The sequence below is a fragment of the Aspergillus karnatakaensis genome (assembly GCF_047715665.1).
Source record: "Aspergillus karnatakaensis strain CBS 102800 unplaced genomic scaffold BJY04scaffold_78, whole genome shotgun sequence".
In the NCBI taxonomy this organism is placed as follows: domain Eukaryota; kingdom Fungi; phylum Ascomycota; class Eurotiomycetes; order Eurotiales; family Aspergillaceae; genus Aspergillus; species Aspergillus karnatakaensis.
The window spans coordinates 71,616-85,999 of NW_027395790.1; the positions used below are offsets into that span (position 1 = coordinate 71,616).

Here is a 14,384-nt window from a genome sequence, read left to right on the forward strand (position 1 = left end):
CTTCCTTCGTGCCTGATTGGCACCTCGGACTGACGATCATCGGCAGACCGCTACTTTATAGCCTTCAATCCTGCCAAACATATCAGCTGATCCGCCTGCGATGGAGCGATCGTACTTTAACCTTCGGCGACCGAGCCCGATCCTGTTGTACACGTTGCACAGCAGGTGGAGAATTCCTCGATTGACTGCCTTGGAAGACGATAGAGTTTCGATCTTGCAGAAAGATTTCCTTCAGGTTACAACGGTCAATACAGTATCGGTTTAGTATAGTATTACTATGTACCTAGTCTATCTCCCCTATGAGACTTCACGACAGAGATCCAGTTGCTCCTCCGTCCAGATCGGCTTCTCACCCTTCTCGAACAGTCCCCGGTCCGTAAGGTCATCCAGCCTCGAAAGCCCTAACTCAGCCCAAACAGCCTCCAATGCCGCAACCAACTCACCCTGCAACTCCTCCGTATGCCCCGGCGTAGGCGTAATCCTTAGCCTCTCCGTCCCCCGCGCAACAGTCGGGTAATTGATACACTGGACATAGATATTATGTTTCCGTAGCAGAGAATCCGAAGCCGCTTTTGCTTTTTCCGCATCTCCCACAAACAGCGGGATGATATGTGCCGGGTTCGAAATGACAGGGAATCCCCGTGAGAGCAGCTGCGCTTTCAGCGCTCTGGTGTGAACTTGTTGTAACACGCGATCAGCTGGATGGACTCGCTGATACTCGATCGCTGCATGCGCGCCTGCCATAACGGACGGTGGTAGCGACGTGGTGAATATGAATCCTGGCGCGACACTGCGGATGAAGTCGACGACGCTTGCTGAGGCGGCGATGTAGCCGCCTGCGCCGCCGAAGGCTTTTCCTAACGTGCCGGTTATGATGTCGACCCGAGACATTACGTCTCGTTGAGACTTTGCTGGTGGTGCCCCTGACTTTTGGCGTGCATGATGGTAGTCGAAGTCGAGGTGCTCTGCAATTCCGGCACCGGATGGTCCGTACATGCCCACTGCGTGCACTTCGTCGAGGAATGTGATGGCGCCGTATTTCTCCGACAGATCGCAGATTCCTTCGATCGGTGCGATGGATCCGGACATGCTGTATACGGACTCGAATGCGATTATCTTTGGCCGCCCGGGTGCAATAGACGCGAGTTTCGATTCGAGATCTGCTAAGTCATTGTGTTTGAAGATGACTTTCTCGGCGCGCGAGTGCCTGATTCCCTGGATCATGGATGCGTGGTTCATGCTGTCGCTGAAGATCACGCAGTTTGGGAGTTTGCTTCCTAAGGTCGACAAGGTTGCGTCGTTGGCTACATAGCATGAGGAGAAGACTAGGGCGCTTGGTTTGTTGTGGAGTTTGGCGAGGGTTTCTTCGAGTTGAACGGCATGCCGATTGTGGCCGGAGATATTTCTCGTGCCGCCTGCTCCAGCCCCGTAAGTCTTCAAAGCTTCGTCCATGGCTTGAAGGACTTGGGGATTTCGGCTCATCCCGAGGTAGTCGTTGGAACACCATACTGTGACCCGGTCCTCGGAACGGGAGAGATGTGCTCGAGGGAAATGGCCGGCGAGCCTGTTGATGTTGTTGAAGTATCTGTAGGATTTATCGCGGTGTTTCTTGTCCAGCTCATCCTGGCAGAATTGATCCAGACCGTGCCTTTGGAATTGTGAGAATGCTCGGTTCGGGAGGAGTGTCGCTGATTGCAGTTTTACATGGCGAATTTGTCGGGCTATCGACCTGGATACCTGCGCTTGGTGCATGATGGTGGGCGTGATATGCCATACAGGTTAGGAGGTATCAATGGCAAACAATGTTTAAGTACTCGTCTACTACCATAGCCAAAATCACATTTATTCATGGCGCTGTACTGAGTCTGTAATGCAAATTCTTAGTATGGTGGAATAAAGTTCCTCATGGAATGATCAGCGTCTGGCCAGGATGCGCACCGATCTACTCCTTGCATAAGTGGGTCGGTTACAGTCCGAGAAGTTAGAACGCTCTCCAGCAACAGGTTTGACTTTGACACCGTGGCAGTGGCTTGCCCCATGCCTTGAAACTCGTATTGCTCAGCTCGCCACTGGCGGCGCCGAGTCAGTGTATGTGCGAGCGTCCTCGAAACCGTGCCCAGGCCCCAGGGTTGCTCTGAAGAATGCCCAGCTAAGCGCCTTGGCAACGACTGGTTCCAGGTCCACATGTTCGTCCTGACGAAAATCTGTTTGCCAATATAGTACCCACGAATGGGGCGAGCTGAACTGCGGGGGTTGTCCCCATCTATCCAGCCAGCCCTTCCCTGTCTTGACCGTGAAGATCACGGCGCTGCTCCGAGCACACGTACACATGGTCAATCAGTGTGACCTGTCAATGTGGCGTGCGAGGTAGGATTGACTTGCAAAGAAGGATATGCAGTGTCCATGTTGCATAATGACAAGCTACCTTGCATGAATCTATAGACTCCAGCCTGCCATCGAAGTTTAACAATTCTGCCAGAAAAAGACCAGTGTTGCTGCCAGGGATCTATTTCACTCACCAAAAACATTAGCAATATCCGACTATTCGATCTCCATACTCCGTGAGATAGAATCAACAGACACAATGACCGCACCAGAGTCATTCCACTCGCAACCCAGCACCACTCAGTGGGCTGAGAATGGCACTGCACAAATCGCCAGCCAGCTCAAGAGCGGCTACAACCACACCGTGTCAGCAATGTGGCAAGCCGAGCGACAACTGCACAAAGTCAGTCTCTCCCCATCACCAACCACCAACCAAGACACCAAGCTAACAAACCACCAGTCCATGTTCATCTACCCCGTCTTCCTCTCCGCCGACCCAGACCTCGAAGAGCCCATTCCCGCCCTCCCGAACCAATACATCCGCGGCGTAAACAAACTCCTTCCCTTCCTCTCCACCCTCGTCGCCAAAGGCCTGCACTCAGTAATCCTCTTCGGCACGCTCCTCCCAAGCCACAAAAAAGACAACATCGCCGCAATGGCCGACAGCCCCGACGGCCCTATCATTCCCGCCATCCCGCTGATCCGGCAACAATTCCCCTCCCTTTACCTCATCGCGGACGTCAGTCTCTGCGAATACACCGACCACGGCCACAGCTCCGTGCTCTTCCCCGACGGGACAGTTGACAACGCCGCAACCGTAACCCGCGTGTCAGACATGGCGCTCTCCTTCGCCCGCGCTGGCGCAAACTGCGTCGCACCCTCAGACATGTCTGACGGGCGAATCCGCGCTATCAAACTCAAACTCATAGAGTCTAAGCTCGAGGGGAAAGTCGCTATTATGTCGTACTCCGCAAAATACGCCTCCTGTCTTTACGGTCCGTTCCGGCAGGCCGTTGAATCAAACCTCGTCACCGACGAGCACAAGCGGTATCTGCTCCCGCCGCCGGCGCGGAAACTCGCGCAGAAGGTGATGATTCGGGATATGGTGGAGGGAGCGGATATGATTATTGTGAAGCCGGCGTATGCGGATATCATTAGTGATGCAAAGGGGATTGCGAAGGTGCCGGTTGTGGCGATGCAGGTGTCGGGGGAGTTTGCGATGTTGCATGCGGCGGCCAAGGCCGGGGTGTTTGATTTGAAGACGATGGTTTTTGAGGCGACGGAGGTGATTGTGAGGGCTGGGGCTGATGCGATACTCAGTTATTTTACGCCGGAGTTTTTGGAGTGGTTGTAGTGGGTGTTTGTGGGGGGTTGAGGTTTAGTATTATCATATAACTTCATTGATTATTGAGATATCAAAGATCTAATCTTTCAAAATGCGGGTGTATTGAGAGGAGTAACGGGTCTGTTACGCTTGTAGAATGGAGAGGGGTACATCAAGCACTGTTTCATCAGCCTGCGAGAATAGATGTAAGGATATCAGCTCTCTAGTTGGAACCAGGTAACAGATAACTTTCCCGAAGCCAGAGTGTCGAACATTAGTCCTATTTCTAGCCTTTTAGGCCCGACCGTAGTCTGATCCTGCCTCAAGCCGTGTGGCCTTTGTCTCTGAGCACGCGGTTCCTCGAGAGCTTTCTACTCGAGGTCTTTCGCATACAACCATGACAGTGTTGTTTTGAAGGTTACTGAACAATAGACCAATGTGGCAAGCAAAACTGAGTTAGATGTTGTAGGCTTGCTCTCTAAATATCGTGCAGAGCACCTCTACACCTTCCGCGCAACAACCCTCATCAGCTTAAACGGCGGCGACCTCCCCTCCTTAATAAGTCCCCAATGCTGCTCAATCAGCTCCTCGGCACGTTTATTCGCCGCATTCTCATCCTTCACCTGCCCCGACCGAAGCAACAAACTAGCATACAGCGTCTCAATAATCGTGACAAATCTCGTCTCTACATCCCTCTTGAAATCAGCGGCTGGATCCCAGTCCGAGCGATACTCAGTCCGCTCGACGTCCACAAGTCCAGCTGCTTGACATTCCGATAGAACCTTTGCTGAAGCCGCAAAACATTTTCCCTCCGCGGTTAGAGAGAAGGAGAAACAGCGGTGGATTTCCGCGATCACGGGGTTCTCGACGGCGAAGTAGCTTTCTTCGTCGATTTCTTCCCATTGGAGGTAGCCGCCGGGTTCTTTGCATTGCGTTAGTGGGGATGCAAAGTATGGCTTTGAGGGAGAACATACTCAGAATGGCGGAGAGATTGGCAATCGCGAGCTTGTACTCGGGCTCGTCGAGCGCTGCAACCAGGAGTCTCACGTGGACTAGGTCATACCGGTTCCAGTGCTCCTCTGGGAACGGCTTCGTGATGTCGTGCTCTGAGAACTGCAGGTTCGCTGGTGGGTTGGGTGGGAATTGGTCGGCTGAGATGTCGAAGCCGTGGTAGTACACATCGGGCTTTGGCAGGATTTGTGCGACGTCTTTGAGCCAGATCCTTGTCATGAATTAGAACTAGACCCGTGTGAAAGGGAGTAGGGAGGACAGCTTACCCAGTGCCGGTACCAACATCTGCGACAGACTGGATTTGGTCCTTTGGGATTGATGGGTGGATTAGCGTGTTTTGAGTCACTTTAGAGAGGAGTCGGTGTTGTGCATCGAGACTGTGATGGTTAGCTGAAGAATAACAGACTCAGGATGTCTGCTCTAAAGTACCGTTCTATTTCCTTTTGACTTCTGCCAAAGACATATTTATCCTCGGTGTTCAACATCTTGACGACAAAAAACGGGTGATGGAATGATTGAGAGAGATAATGAAGCTAGAATGGTGTTGGGGCCAGATAAAGCCACAAAAGATATCCCAATAGTAACTCTCAGCAGGAAAGATTGGGCGATATATGCCTAGACCATAATTAGCCCGGCCGACTCCCCAGCATAGACTCATCAAGGACAACAGTCACAAGGCAGCTCCACCGTTGATCGTCCACACGATCGGATGAAAGCCGAGGGGCAAAAGTGGCGGAGCTGAATACGGAGCCTGCAAGTCCAACTCATCATGCAAATCTCATCATTTACGTTTGTGGAGTAGTACTACTGGAAGTAGCAAGTGTAGTAGTACCTGATGAGGTATCATATCTGCACGATATACTTCAGCTTGCCACATTTTTGTGTATCGTTTTGTAACCACCAAGAAACTCTATTGTCTTCACCTTGCATCCCTGCGCTGATCACATGGGCTTGAGACAGGTGCTGCTCCCACTACACTCGACGCCGATGCTTTCTTTGTCTTTCTCATTCTCCTGTAATCGAGACTGCAGAAGCCTGACTTCTTCAACCGGTGTTTCCCTCATGGGCTGGGGTGCAATCTACCTGGTATCTACGACTGCTTGATTACTTTTCGAGCAATACCCTGGTCCACCCACTTGCGTATGAGACAATAGGGCCACAGGTTGTTTACCAGTGTACTGGAGCAGGGATCGGGTTCTCGAACCAGTAAAAGGAACAATGAAGATACGAAATAGAATCGAGAGGGACCGGGAATGCCTTGGCAGGATGACGCATTGGTCTTAATTAGCTAGCCTCTCTAGGTAGCTAAGTTAGGCCTCCATCCAACTATTGATTAACCCCTCGTCCTAAAAACAAAGCACATCCAGTACCCTCACCCACCGTGAAAACACTCTGGCCATTATGGTAAAACGTCAAAATCCCGCGCTAAAGCTAACCCTAGGGTACAGATTCAAACGGCTCCCCAAGTTCGCCCCAGGCTTCGACGCGCCGCGCGAATACCTGGACCACACGTGGGAAACGAACGACGCTACCGAGGCCATGACGCCGAGTTTCCAATCCCCAACGACGAAAAGGGAACATCTGCATACGGAACACTCCACCCACCTGGTCGATTCTTCTCGAGCCCGATAACTTAATACGAGCTCCGGTGACCTTGAAAAGGGGCAGCAAAGTGCTCGACTCTGCTGCGCGCGGGATGTCCTGGATGAGCAATATGGAAAAGGCGTACCCCGGTGTGCGCATCTCTGTCATTGATCCCGACTGCGGGTGGATGTATCCGACTAATATTAACGTCCGTCATCAGATTGATGGTGACTGGCCTTACACGGCGCGGCAGGCGTTTCATTATATTCGGGCGCATGCGCTGGGCGGGATGGTTGGCAGCTATGAGGGATTCTATGGAAATGCGTTTTGGCATCTTCTTCCCGGAGGTTGGTTTGAGGTGCGCGATAATGAGATGCGATTTTTGACGGATTCGCCGAGTCCAGAGAAGGAGGAGAAACTGGTTTCGCTGCGCCGTTGGGAGAGCCTCATGGTCGAGGCTGCGGAGAGGTTCGGGAAGCTGATTAATATGGCCTCGAAGCATAAAGCGTTGATGGAGGAGGCTGGCTTTACAGAGGTGACTGAACAGATATTCAAGGTATTTTTTCTTTCCCCTTCCATTTCTCAAGACCTAGTGCTTTCCCCGCGCCGGACATCTTCGGTCCTGTGACAGGCTCTCAGGCGTTACCCGGGAATGATATGAGTCTAACATGTTTCTGTAGATCCCGTACGGCGAATGGATGGAAGAAAGCAAACCGTGGCACTTGGTGGGAGATCAGTACGCGTTCCATATGGATGTGGGCTTGGAGGGCTATACGCTACGACTGTTCACCCAGACATTCGGTTGGTCTCTAGACGACACAAAGAAGTTGATCACTCAGGTTCAAGCGGAGCTGGCAGAGGCTGAGCGTGAGAATTTCCAACTATATTGTAAATTTCATCTTGTATTGGGCAAGAAGCCGGAGAATTCATCAAGAAGGGTGTAGTTGACCGGGTAAACAGCGACCGAATTAATGCCTTTGAGCTGATTCCCGACAGCTGTATATCTTTTCATGTCTGAATGCAAGGGCCAGAGAGGTGTCGAGATCATATGCTCTGTCTCCGACGGGTGAAGAAAGAGAGCGATGGACATGTATACCATGGCAATGATTTAACTCCGGGAAAGGAAACACGAAGACATCAGACCGAGGACCTTGAGGGCAGTCAATCGCTGTTGGGAATGGTGGTAGTTACCCCAATGCTCAATTTATTCAGCCCAGCTATCGCAACCACGGCGGGAAATTTTTCTATCGATTGATTGAGGACAACAAGTTTGGAATCTAGACTAAGGCCTATCAGTGCTGCAGATACAAACACCTTCTGAAAAGATTGAACTTCCGTTCCTTTGCCACCCCGCAGAAAACATTCGCCCTTGCGGCTCACTGTCACCAGGGACATATGATCCGGAAAGAAAAAACACCGCCCCTCGGACCTGGGGGCGATTCTTATTGGCTTTCGGGCAAATCTTTAGTGAGATCCCACATGCGACGGCATTCTTCTCAATCTTGAATGGGTGGTGTTATATCATGGTGGTAATATTCGTAGACCATGAACGGGCTTCGGAATTCCCGGGGGCGCATGTCGGAAATCCCAATCCCACCACCAACCGCATTTAGATAGATCCGAACGACTGACGCGGACTGTGGGGTTCCCCACGGGGAAGATGACGGTAACTCGTCAGAGGGCTGCCGTGGTCCTCGCTGCATGGAGTAATGTGATGCAAGCTCTGGGGCATCTCGGGATAATACAGACCGACGGTATATAACAAGACCCACGACTCCTTATGCGGGTGTTGGGGAGTGCAGGCCGAAGCATATCCTATGGTTAGAGCATGAGAAGCGTGGGTTTACACGAGATCGAGGAAGAAACAATTGCCACTCAGAAATAACCCGCTGTTGCCATATAAGCTCTCGAGAGTGCCTCCCATATCTCCGAAATGTTATTCCGGGCAGTTTGGTTATTGTCTATTCACTCTGCTTCCGTCATTACTGCTGCTGATGTGCCTGGACATGACAAACTTGGGAGTACCTGGCGAGGCTGGCTTCCTAATCCTTCTTCTTACGAAAGCCCTCGTTTTCGCTATTGGTGGTCGGGGGGCTGGATCGACCCCGATGATGTAAAGAGCGAACTTGAAGCTGTCAGTCTCGCTGGATTTGGTGGGGTCGAGATTGGCGATGTTCGAGACAGTATTACTACGGCAATGGATCCGACAACCTATGGCTGGGGCCAGGAGAGATGGAATGAGGGGGTTTTGGCTGCATATAAGCAGGCTAAAGAGTGAGTTTAGGACCCCGTTGCCAACATGCACGACACTGGTTTTGACAAGATACAGAATGGATTTGTACGTCGACTCGACGCTTGGGCCACATTGGCCTACTGGTGTTCCCGGATACACACCCGACTCTCTGGAGACAGCAAAGGAGCTCGTTCATGGACACCTGCTACTAAGCCCCGGGGAATCCTACCACGGAGTTCTCCCACTGCCCGCTGCAGAGCCATCCGGGCAGACTACGGGAAATCCGAACATCACAGCTACTCCAGGGCTCATCGCTATATTGGCTACAAGAACATCGACGTTGAATGCGACCGCCCCTGTTATTATGATCGAGCATTCGACTGTCACGGATATCACTAAGCATTACCGAAACGCAACTCTGAGTTGGACTGCACCTCGTGATGGACGTTATGTTGTCGTCGCGATCTATAGTCGGGGGACAGGCCAGGTCCAAAACATGTACGACATGAATCCAAACGGGCCAAAACTAACCGATCCCGCTCCTGCATATGTAGTGGACCACCTCTCCGTGACAGGCGTAGAGGCGAGCATCAAGTATTGGAACGAGCACATCCTCACAGACGAGCTTCGCGCTCTAATGAAGACCTCTGGCGCATCTCTGTTTGAAGACTCCCTTGAACTCAAGTCCACCCAATACTGGACACGAAACTTTCTCGAAGAGTTCGAGCGGCGCCGCGGATATGAGTTGACTCCGTACCTACTCTACGTCTTGAAAGACACCAATACCTTCGCAGGAGACCTGGATATTGCACGAATGGTCGAGTATGACTTTTACTCCACGGTAAGCGACCTCTACATTGACTACCGACTCACAACGCTGAAGAGGTTTGCGCACTCTCTCGGTCTCAAACTCCGCGTACAACCGTACACAGCATCCTTTAACTCTTCTCGCGCCGCTGCATTTATCGATATCCCAGAAGGAGAGTCCCTAACTTTTGCAGACACGCCAAACTCCTTCCGCGTCCTCGCAGCTGGCCGCGACGTCGCAGGCAAAACCACAATCCTCTCGAACGAGATTGGAGCAGTCCTAGGAAAAGCATACGGGGTGACTTGGGACTTTCTTCTCGGCACGGCAAACTACAACGCAGCGCTCGGTGCAAGCCAGTCTGTTATTCATGGCTTTCCCTATCAGGATTCCCCGGATAGCAGGTGGCCGGGGTTCTCAGCGTTCACTCTACTAGGATCATTAAGCAATGGATTTGCGGATGCATGGGGACCTCGGCAGCCGCAGTGGATGTTTGCGAAGGATGCTAGTGGCTATTTGGCCCGATCTCAAGCTATACTGCAGAGTGGATCGCCGTCTGTGGATGTTGCAATCCTTAATCTGGATTGGGGGGTGACAGCTTCCTGGCATGATATGGGTTTAAATGATGCGGGTTACTCTTACCAGGTATTGCTCTTCTCTGACCATTGCCATCGTTTCTTCTGGTTAACAAGACTAGTTTCCAACTCCAGAATTACTTGCAGAGTATTCGGCTTCCGTGCAGAATCGCCGATTGGCCTATGATGGTCCTCGATACAAAGCTCTTGTCATCAACAATGCAACGTCTATAAATATCAAAACTGCTGAGATGGTGCTTTCCTTTGCCGAAGCAGGGCTTCCGATTGTTCTTGTTGGCGACACCCCATCATCAACACAGTCGCTATCTGAATTCTCCGAGCAAACGAAGTCAGCTCTTGGTAGGATCTTTAAAAGCCTGCTGTCTCTGAAAAATACAGTCCAAGTGAGCACTCAAACCCAGGTGCCGTCTTCTCTCAGAAGCCTCGGCGTGAAGTAAGTTCCCTTAGTCCTATCCACTGGGACCTGAACTGACAGTGTAATTCAGACCGCTTATTCAGTACTCCAACGCAACAAACACGACTTTCATCACCACCCGGCGCAGGATTGAGGATGGCGAGCACATATACTGGATATACAGCTCCGCCCAAACATCTCAACCCGTGTCACTAGAAGGAGAGGGATACCCGCTTAAAATCAACCTGTGGACAGGAGAGGCTTCGCCAATTGCATCATTCAGAACCGTTAATGGATATACCATTCTCAATGTAACTGTTGGTGAGAACGGCGCAGTGGCGATATATTTTGGGCAGAATAACCCCTACAACATCACCAACCTCAAACAGCATATCACCGCCACTGACGCAGAGAGTATCGTGGATGCTTCCGGGAGAGTGTATGCCAGAGCATCAAAGAATGGCACCTACAGCGTAGAGCTGTCGACAGGTCAAGCGAAGGCTGTTACCTTCAACTCAGTTCCTCCACCAATCACCCTACAACCCTGGACGCTAACAGTTGAGGACTGGTCTCCCGTCAATATTAACCAGACAGGACTGAACGCCTCTGCCACCACAAGAACCATCCTTGACCCGATTGAATTGCACGAACTGCAACCATGGCACAATATCTCTGTGTTAGAATTTGCCAGCGGCGTCGGAGTCTACCAGACGACTGTCAACATATCGACTTCTCTCCCACACTTTCCACGGAGCGAGCGGCAAAACATCGGTATATACCTTGACTTTGGAACTGTCGGTGGCTCATGGGCCCTTGAGATAAACAGCCATACTGTACCAGGTGTCGATTTCTTTACCGCGAAGCCATTAGACATAACCCCGTATATACGCGAGGGGCAGAACGGTATGCTTCATACCTCTTTTCAAAAAACTAAACATACTAACACAGTAACCTAGATATTGCAATCACTCTTGCTACGACACTTTGGAATAAACTCCGGAAGACGCTGCCAGAGCTGTATGCGGCACTGGAACCGCAGGATATTGGGCTGTTGGGGCCGGTGAGGGTGGTGTATTATGCGCAGGAGCGGGTGCTTTGATTAATATGCCTGCGATTCGGATGTTTGATGCCAACATATCTAGACGATGCGGTAATCCAAGCCAGCAACTGAAAATGTACCGTTTGTCGTACTTCAACATATAATAGCCTGTACTCGAGCTCGTAACTGCAACTCCAATGTGAAAACTGCAAGCTCATGTTATAGCAATCAATTCAACAATTAATCTGAACCAATGCCACTGGTTAGCTACGAGCGGCTGAAGAAGAGCTAATCCAAAGCCAAGCCGCCAGGGATGCCATGCCGTTCTCATCAAATCAGCAGCTGAACAGCACCATCTCCAACAGTGAAACCAGCATTGCAAGGCTCTCCTAAGCAACTAGTCTCAGAATATATTAAGCGTGCTGAAGGATCAATTGGCTGGCGGCGTGTTGGAGAAGGGTCAGACCACTGTAGCTCGTGCGCTTAACCTGCGATGCAACATGGGGGCCGGAGGCCCTTGTACATATAAGGGCCAGCAGGAAACCCCTCGTTTGTGAATAAGATCCCCAGATCAAGAAAACGTCTGTTCATTCGTGCCACAATGAAGTTCACCATCGCTTTCTCGGCTCTCATTGCCGCTGCCACAGCGCAGACCTTCGAGTCCTACGCCGAGCCTAACTTCCAGGGTGGTGTGCAGATTTTCGTGAGTTTATTTACTCCGCACCTCTCTAGGTGCGATGATACATAAGTGCTGTGCTGACTATTCCTCTTAACTTCTAGGACTCGGTGTATGTTCTATTCCACCCTCCCTCCCTCTCTCCCTCATACCGCGGCTTATTTTCCCTTTCAGACTCAAGACCATTCACTAAATAGACGTCAGTGGCTGGTTCTACCTCACCCCGAACGCCTACTCCTACAAATTCGACTCCGAGGGCGGCCAGTGGGCTTTTAAGACTCCTGCCGGTGGTGCCGCGGTATGTTTTCTTCTTCATCTTCTTTTCTCGTCAAACGATGAGTCGCAAAAGAAAATATTACCGACTAATCAACTCTCGCTCTGTTAGAACTGCGATGGAGATGTCGAGGTCGCGGAACTCGCTTCGCCCCTTGGGACTGTCGAGGTCGCTCCTGCTGCGGATATCTGTTAGGCGATCTTGCCTGGGAGAATTAGCATAGAAGAAAAACAATTGAAAATCCCCTGGGTTGTTTTTCAAGTACAGAGTACATCGGTGCGCATATTATTTTAGACTGTGTTATGGGTTTTGGGTAGAGGGTTACGAAAAGTTGAGTTTGACTACAGTACTATCTACGATAATAGTGTAGAGCATGAGTTTGTCTACGATGGCAATACGGGCAGAAAGGGATATTCATAGCTGAGCAGCCAGAGATAACGCTCCTTATGGTGAATTAAAGCCTAGAATATGAGGGTATTGAACGAGATAGATACATGACACATAAGCCGCTGGTCTTTCAGGCGGTTATGGTGGGGTAGAAAAAGTAATCGGGGTGGCTAGTGACATGGTGCAGTCTCACAGCACAGACAAGTGGATCTAGTAGTGGGCCTTGCACTTCTTAATAGGCTCGGCGGTGGTGGTGGGCTGAGCGACGGGGACCTCGACCTCAGCGGGGACATCGGTAGGGACGACGGTGGGGACAGAGGTAAGAGTAGGCACAGCAGGGATGCTAGGAACGGGGGTGGAGGTAGGAGTAGATGTAGGGATGCGGACGGGGACGGGGCCGGAGATGGAGCCCGTGGGAGGACCGGCGAGACAGGCCTGGATGCCCTCGAGGCTGACGTTGGACAGGTCGGAGAGACCGTGAGGGAGGACGGAGAGGTCGACGGTGACGCCGAGCTTGGTGGTGAGTGTGTCGATGAGCTCGGCGAGAGGGAGTTTGCTGAGGTCGAGGCCGAGGGGCAGAGTGCGCTTGACATTGACGGCGGCCTCGCCGGAGGGAGGGAGGACGGAGACGTCCAGGTCAATGGAGAGCTGGTCGAGGATGCAGTCGAGGAGCTTGCGAATCTTGAGCTCGGAGGTGTCGATGCCTGGGAGGCCGAGGGTCTCAGGAACGGAAGCGAGGTTCAGGTCGAGACCGAGCTTGCCGGTGAGGCCGTCGACGAGGTCGAGGACTGGGGCAGGGCTTAGGGCGAGGTCAAGGGCACGCTTGGTAGGAGCGGCGGTGACGCTGGTGGCGGCCATGAAGGCCGTGACGGCGGAGAGGGCAGAGAAACGCATGTTGATAAAGGAATGGCTGATATCCGGGAGTGGAAAGAGTGACTTGGATATCGAAGGTAAGTTGAAGGACTGCAAGGAGAGTTTGAGTGAGATCTGGTTGAGTAGAGGGAATGGCGGGGGAGAGGTCTAGTTATAGACTTGCCGGTCGTGATAGGGGTCTTTGTTCTCCGTACCAGTAAGACTGACACCCCTGGCGCCTCGACCAACGCTTCGGAGTCTAGACGCTTCTCCTATCGTGTTGTCTCCAGCGTTGTAGCCTGCCTGTTTCCTACAACGATCGTCATCCGTCCTCGTGAAGAGCTCGGCATGGCTCGGACATATCCTCTTTCCAGCCAACTACCGCCAGTGGCGCAAGCCGGGCCTGCATAGTCAAGAGGGGTTCGAGACCATGGCGCCGGATATGGCATGAACTAGGGAGATCGCCGGTGGAAAGAGGGGTTGCCAACATTGATTCAGCCTGGGGTGGCTCGAGCTTCGCCCGGTAGCTTCCAGCGCCAGGGTTACGTTGAATGAGGGGATCAATAGCTCACAATTGGGACTGCAGATCGGAACTATGCAAGTTTGCACCTCCAACGACAGCGTTTGGTTCATGTCGATCCCCTTCCTGTTCCTGCCGGAACGAGGCGTTGTGGACCACGACTCAGAAGCTAAAGTGTATAGCCTTGCTGATCTTAATTACCACGCCTTTGACCAATTCTCAACCACAACAAAGACCTGAGACATCTGTTGGTATATCCATGAGCCTGTTTGCGCGAAAAAGAAGAGGTTCACTGCCACTCTCCCATAATGAGAATCATCGATTCAATCTAGAAGCTCTCAGTATTGATAGCAATCACTGATAG

General features: G+C 51.7%; 7 protein-coding genes across 7 annotated transcripts; 3 read left to right on the forward strand and 4 right to left on the reverse strand.

The window, feature by feature from the left end:
- Nucleotides 1-297: 297 nt before the first annotated feature.
- Nucleotides 298-1,752, reverse strand: BJY04DRAFT_223800 (pyridoxal phosphate-dependent transferase; the record flags this gene model as incomplete). The annotated part of the gene is made up of 1 exon (XM_073717791.1): nt 298-1,752. One exon carries the CDS (start codon nt 1,750-1,752, stop codon nt 298-300), a length of 1,455 nt encoding a protein of 484 aa, XP_073565500.1.
- An 832-nt stretch (nt 1,753-2,584) lies between these two features.
- Nucleotides 2,585-3,679, forward strand: BJY04DRAFT_232292 (tetrapyrrole biosynthesis, porphobilinogen synthase; the record flags this gene model as incomplete). Its single annotated transcript, XM_073719725.1, has 2 exons — nt 2,585-2,728; nt 2,786-3,679. 2 exons carry the CDS (start codon nt 2,585-2,587, stop codon nt 3,677-3,679), a joined length of 1,038 nt encoding a protein of 345 aa, XP_073565501.1.
- A 165-nt stretch (nt 3,680-3,844) lies between these two features.
- BJY04DRAFT_154280 (class I SAM-dependent methyltransferase) lies at nt 3,845-5,297 on the reverse strand. Its single transcript, XM_073708924.1, has 4 exons — nt 5,090-5,297; nt 4,927-5,037; nt 4,624-4,871; nt 3,845-4,571 (listed from the first exon to the last, which is right to left on the reverse strand). The coding sequence occupies exons 1-4, from the start codon at nt 5,143-5,145 to the stop codon at nt 4,150-4,152; spliced, it is 837 nt and encodes a 278-aa protein (XP_073565502.1). The 5' UTR covers nt 5,146-5,297; the 3' UTR covers nt 3,845-4,149.
- A 1,077-nt stretch (nt 5,298-6,374) lies between these two features.
- On the forward strand, nt 6,375-7,188 carry BJY04DRAFT_223803 (uncharacterized protein; the record flags this gene model as incomplete). Its single annotated transcript, XM_073717792.1, has 2 exons — nt 6,375-6,800; nt 6,925-7,188. The coding sequence occupies 2 exons, from the start codon at nt 6,375-6,377 to the stop codon at nt 7,186-7,188; spliced, it is 690 nt and encodes a 229-aa protein (XP_073565503.1).
- A 989-nt stretch (nt 7,189-8,177) lies between these two features.
- BJY04DRAFT_232294 (uncharacterized protein) lies at nt 8,178-11,432 on the forward strand (the record flags this gene model as incomplete). Its single annotated transcript, XM_073719726.1, has 5 exons — nt 8,178-8,518; nt 8,574-9,927; nt 9,980-10,311; nt 10,364-11,175; nt 11,229-11,432. 5 exons carry the CDS (start codon nt 8,178-8,180, stop codon nt 11,369-11,371), a joined length of 2,982 nt encoding a protein of 993 aa, XP_073565504.1. The 3' UTR covers nt 11,372-11,432.
- A 393-nt stretch (nt 11,433-11,825) lies between these two features.
- BJY04DRAFT_201385 (uncharacterized protein) lies at nt 11,826-12,526 on the reverse strand. Its single transcript, XM_073713062.1, has 3 exons — nt 12,162-12,526; nt 12,092-12,099; nt 11,826-12,014 (listed from the first exon to the last, which is right to left on the reverse strand). Exons 1-3 carry the CDS (start codon nt 12,301-12,303, stop codon nt 11,883-11,885), a joined length of 282 nt encoding a protein of 93 aa, XP_073565505.1. The 5' UTR covers nt 12,304-12,526; the 3' UTR covers nt 11,826-11,882.
- A 332-nt stretch (nt 12,527-12,858) lies between these two features.
- BJY04DRAFT_223806 (uncharacterized protein) lies at nt 12,859-13,542 on the reverse strand (the record flags this gene model as incomplete). Its single annotated transcript, XM_073717793.1, has 1 exon — nt 12,859-13,542. The coding sequence occupies one exon, from the start codon at nt 13,540-13,542 to the stop codon at nt 12,859-12,861; it is 684 nt and encodes a 227-aa protein (XP_073565506.1).
- Between the last annotated feature and the right edge of the window lie 842 nt (nt 13,543-14,384).

Excerpts from the sequence above, each read along its gene's own strand:
- BJY04DRAFT_154280 (XM_073708924.1), bottom strand. The coding sequence starts at position 5,145 with ATGTTGAACACCGAGGATAAATATGTCTTTGGCAGAAGTCAAAAGGAA. Across the intron at positions 5,038-5,089 it reads AGTCAAAAGGAAATAGAACG|TCTCGATGCACAACACCGAC; the intron begins GTACTTTAGAGC and ends TAACCATCACAG. Across the intron at positions 4,572-4,623 it reads CAATCTCTCCGCCATTCTGA|AACCCGGCGGCTACCTCCAA; the intron begins GTATGTTCTCCC and ends CGCAATGCAAAG.
- BJY04DRAFT_201385 (XM_073713062.1), bottom strand. The coding sequence starts at position 12,303 with ATGAAGAAGAAAACATACCGCGGCACCACCGGCAGGAGTCTTAAAAGC.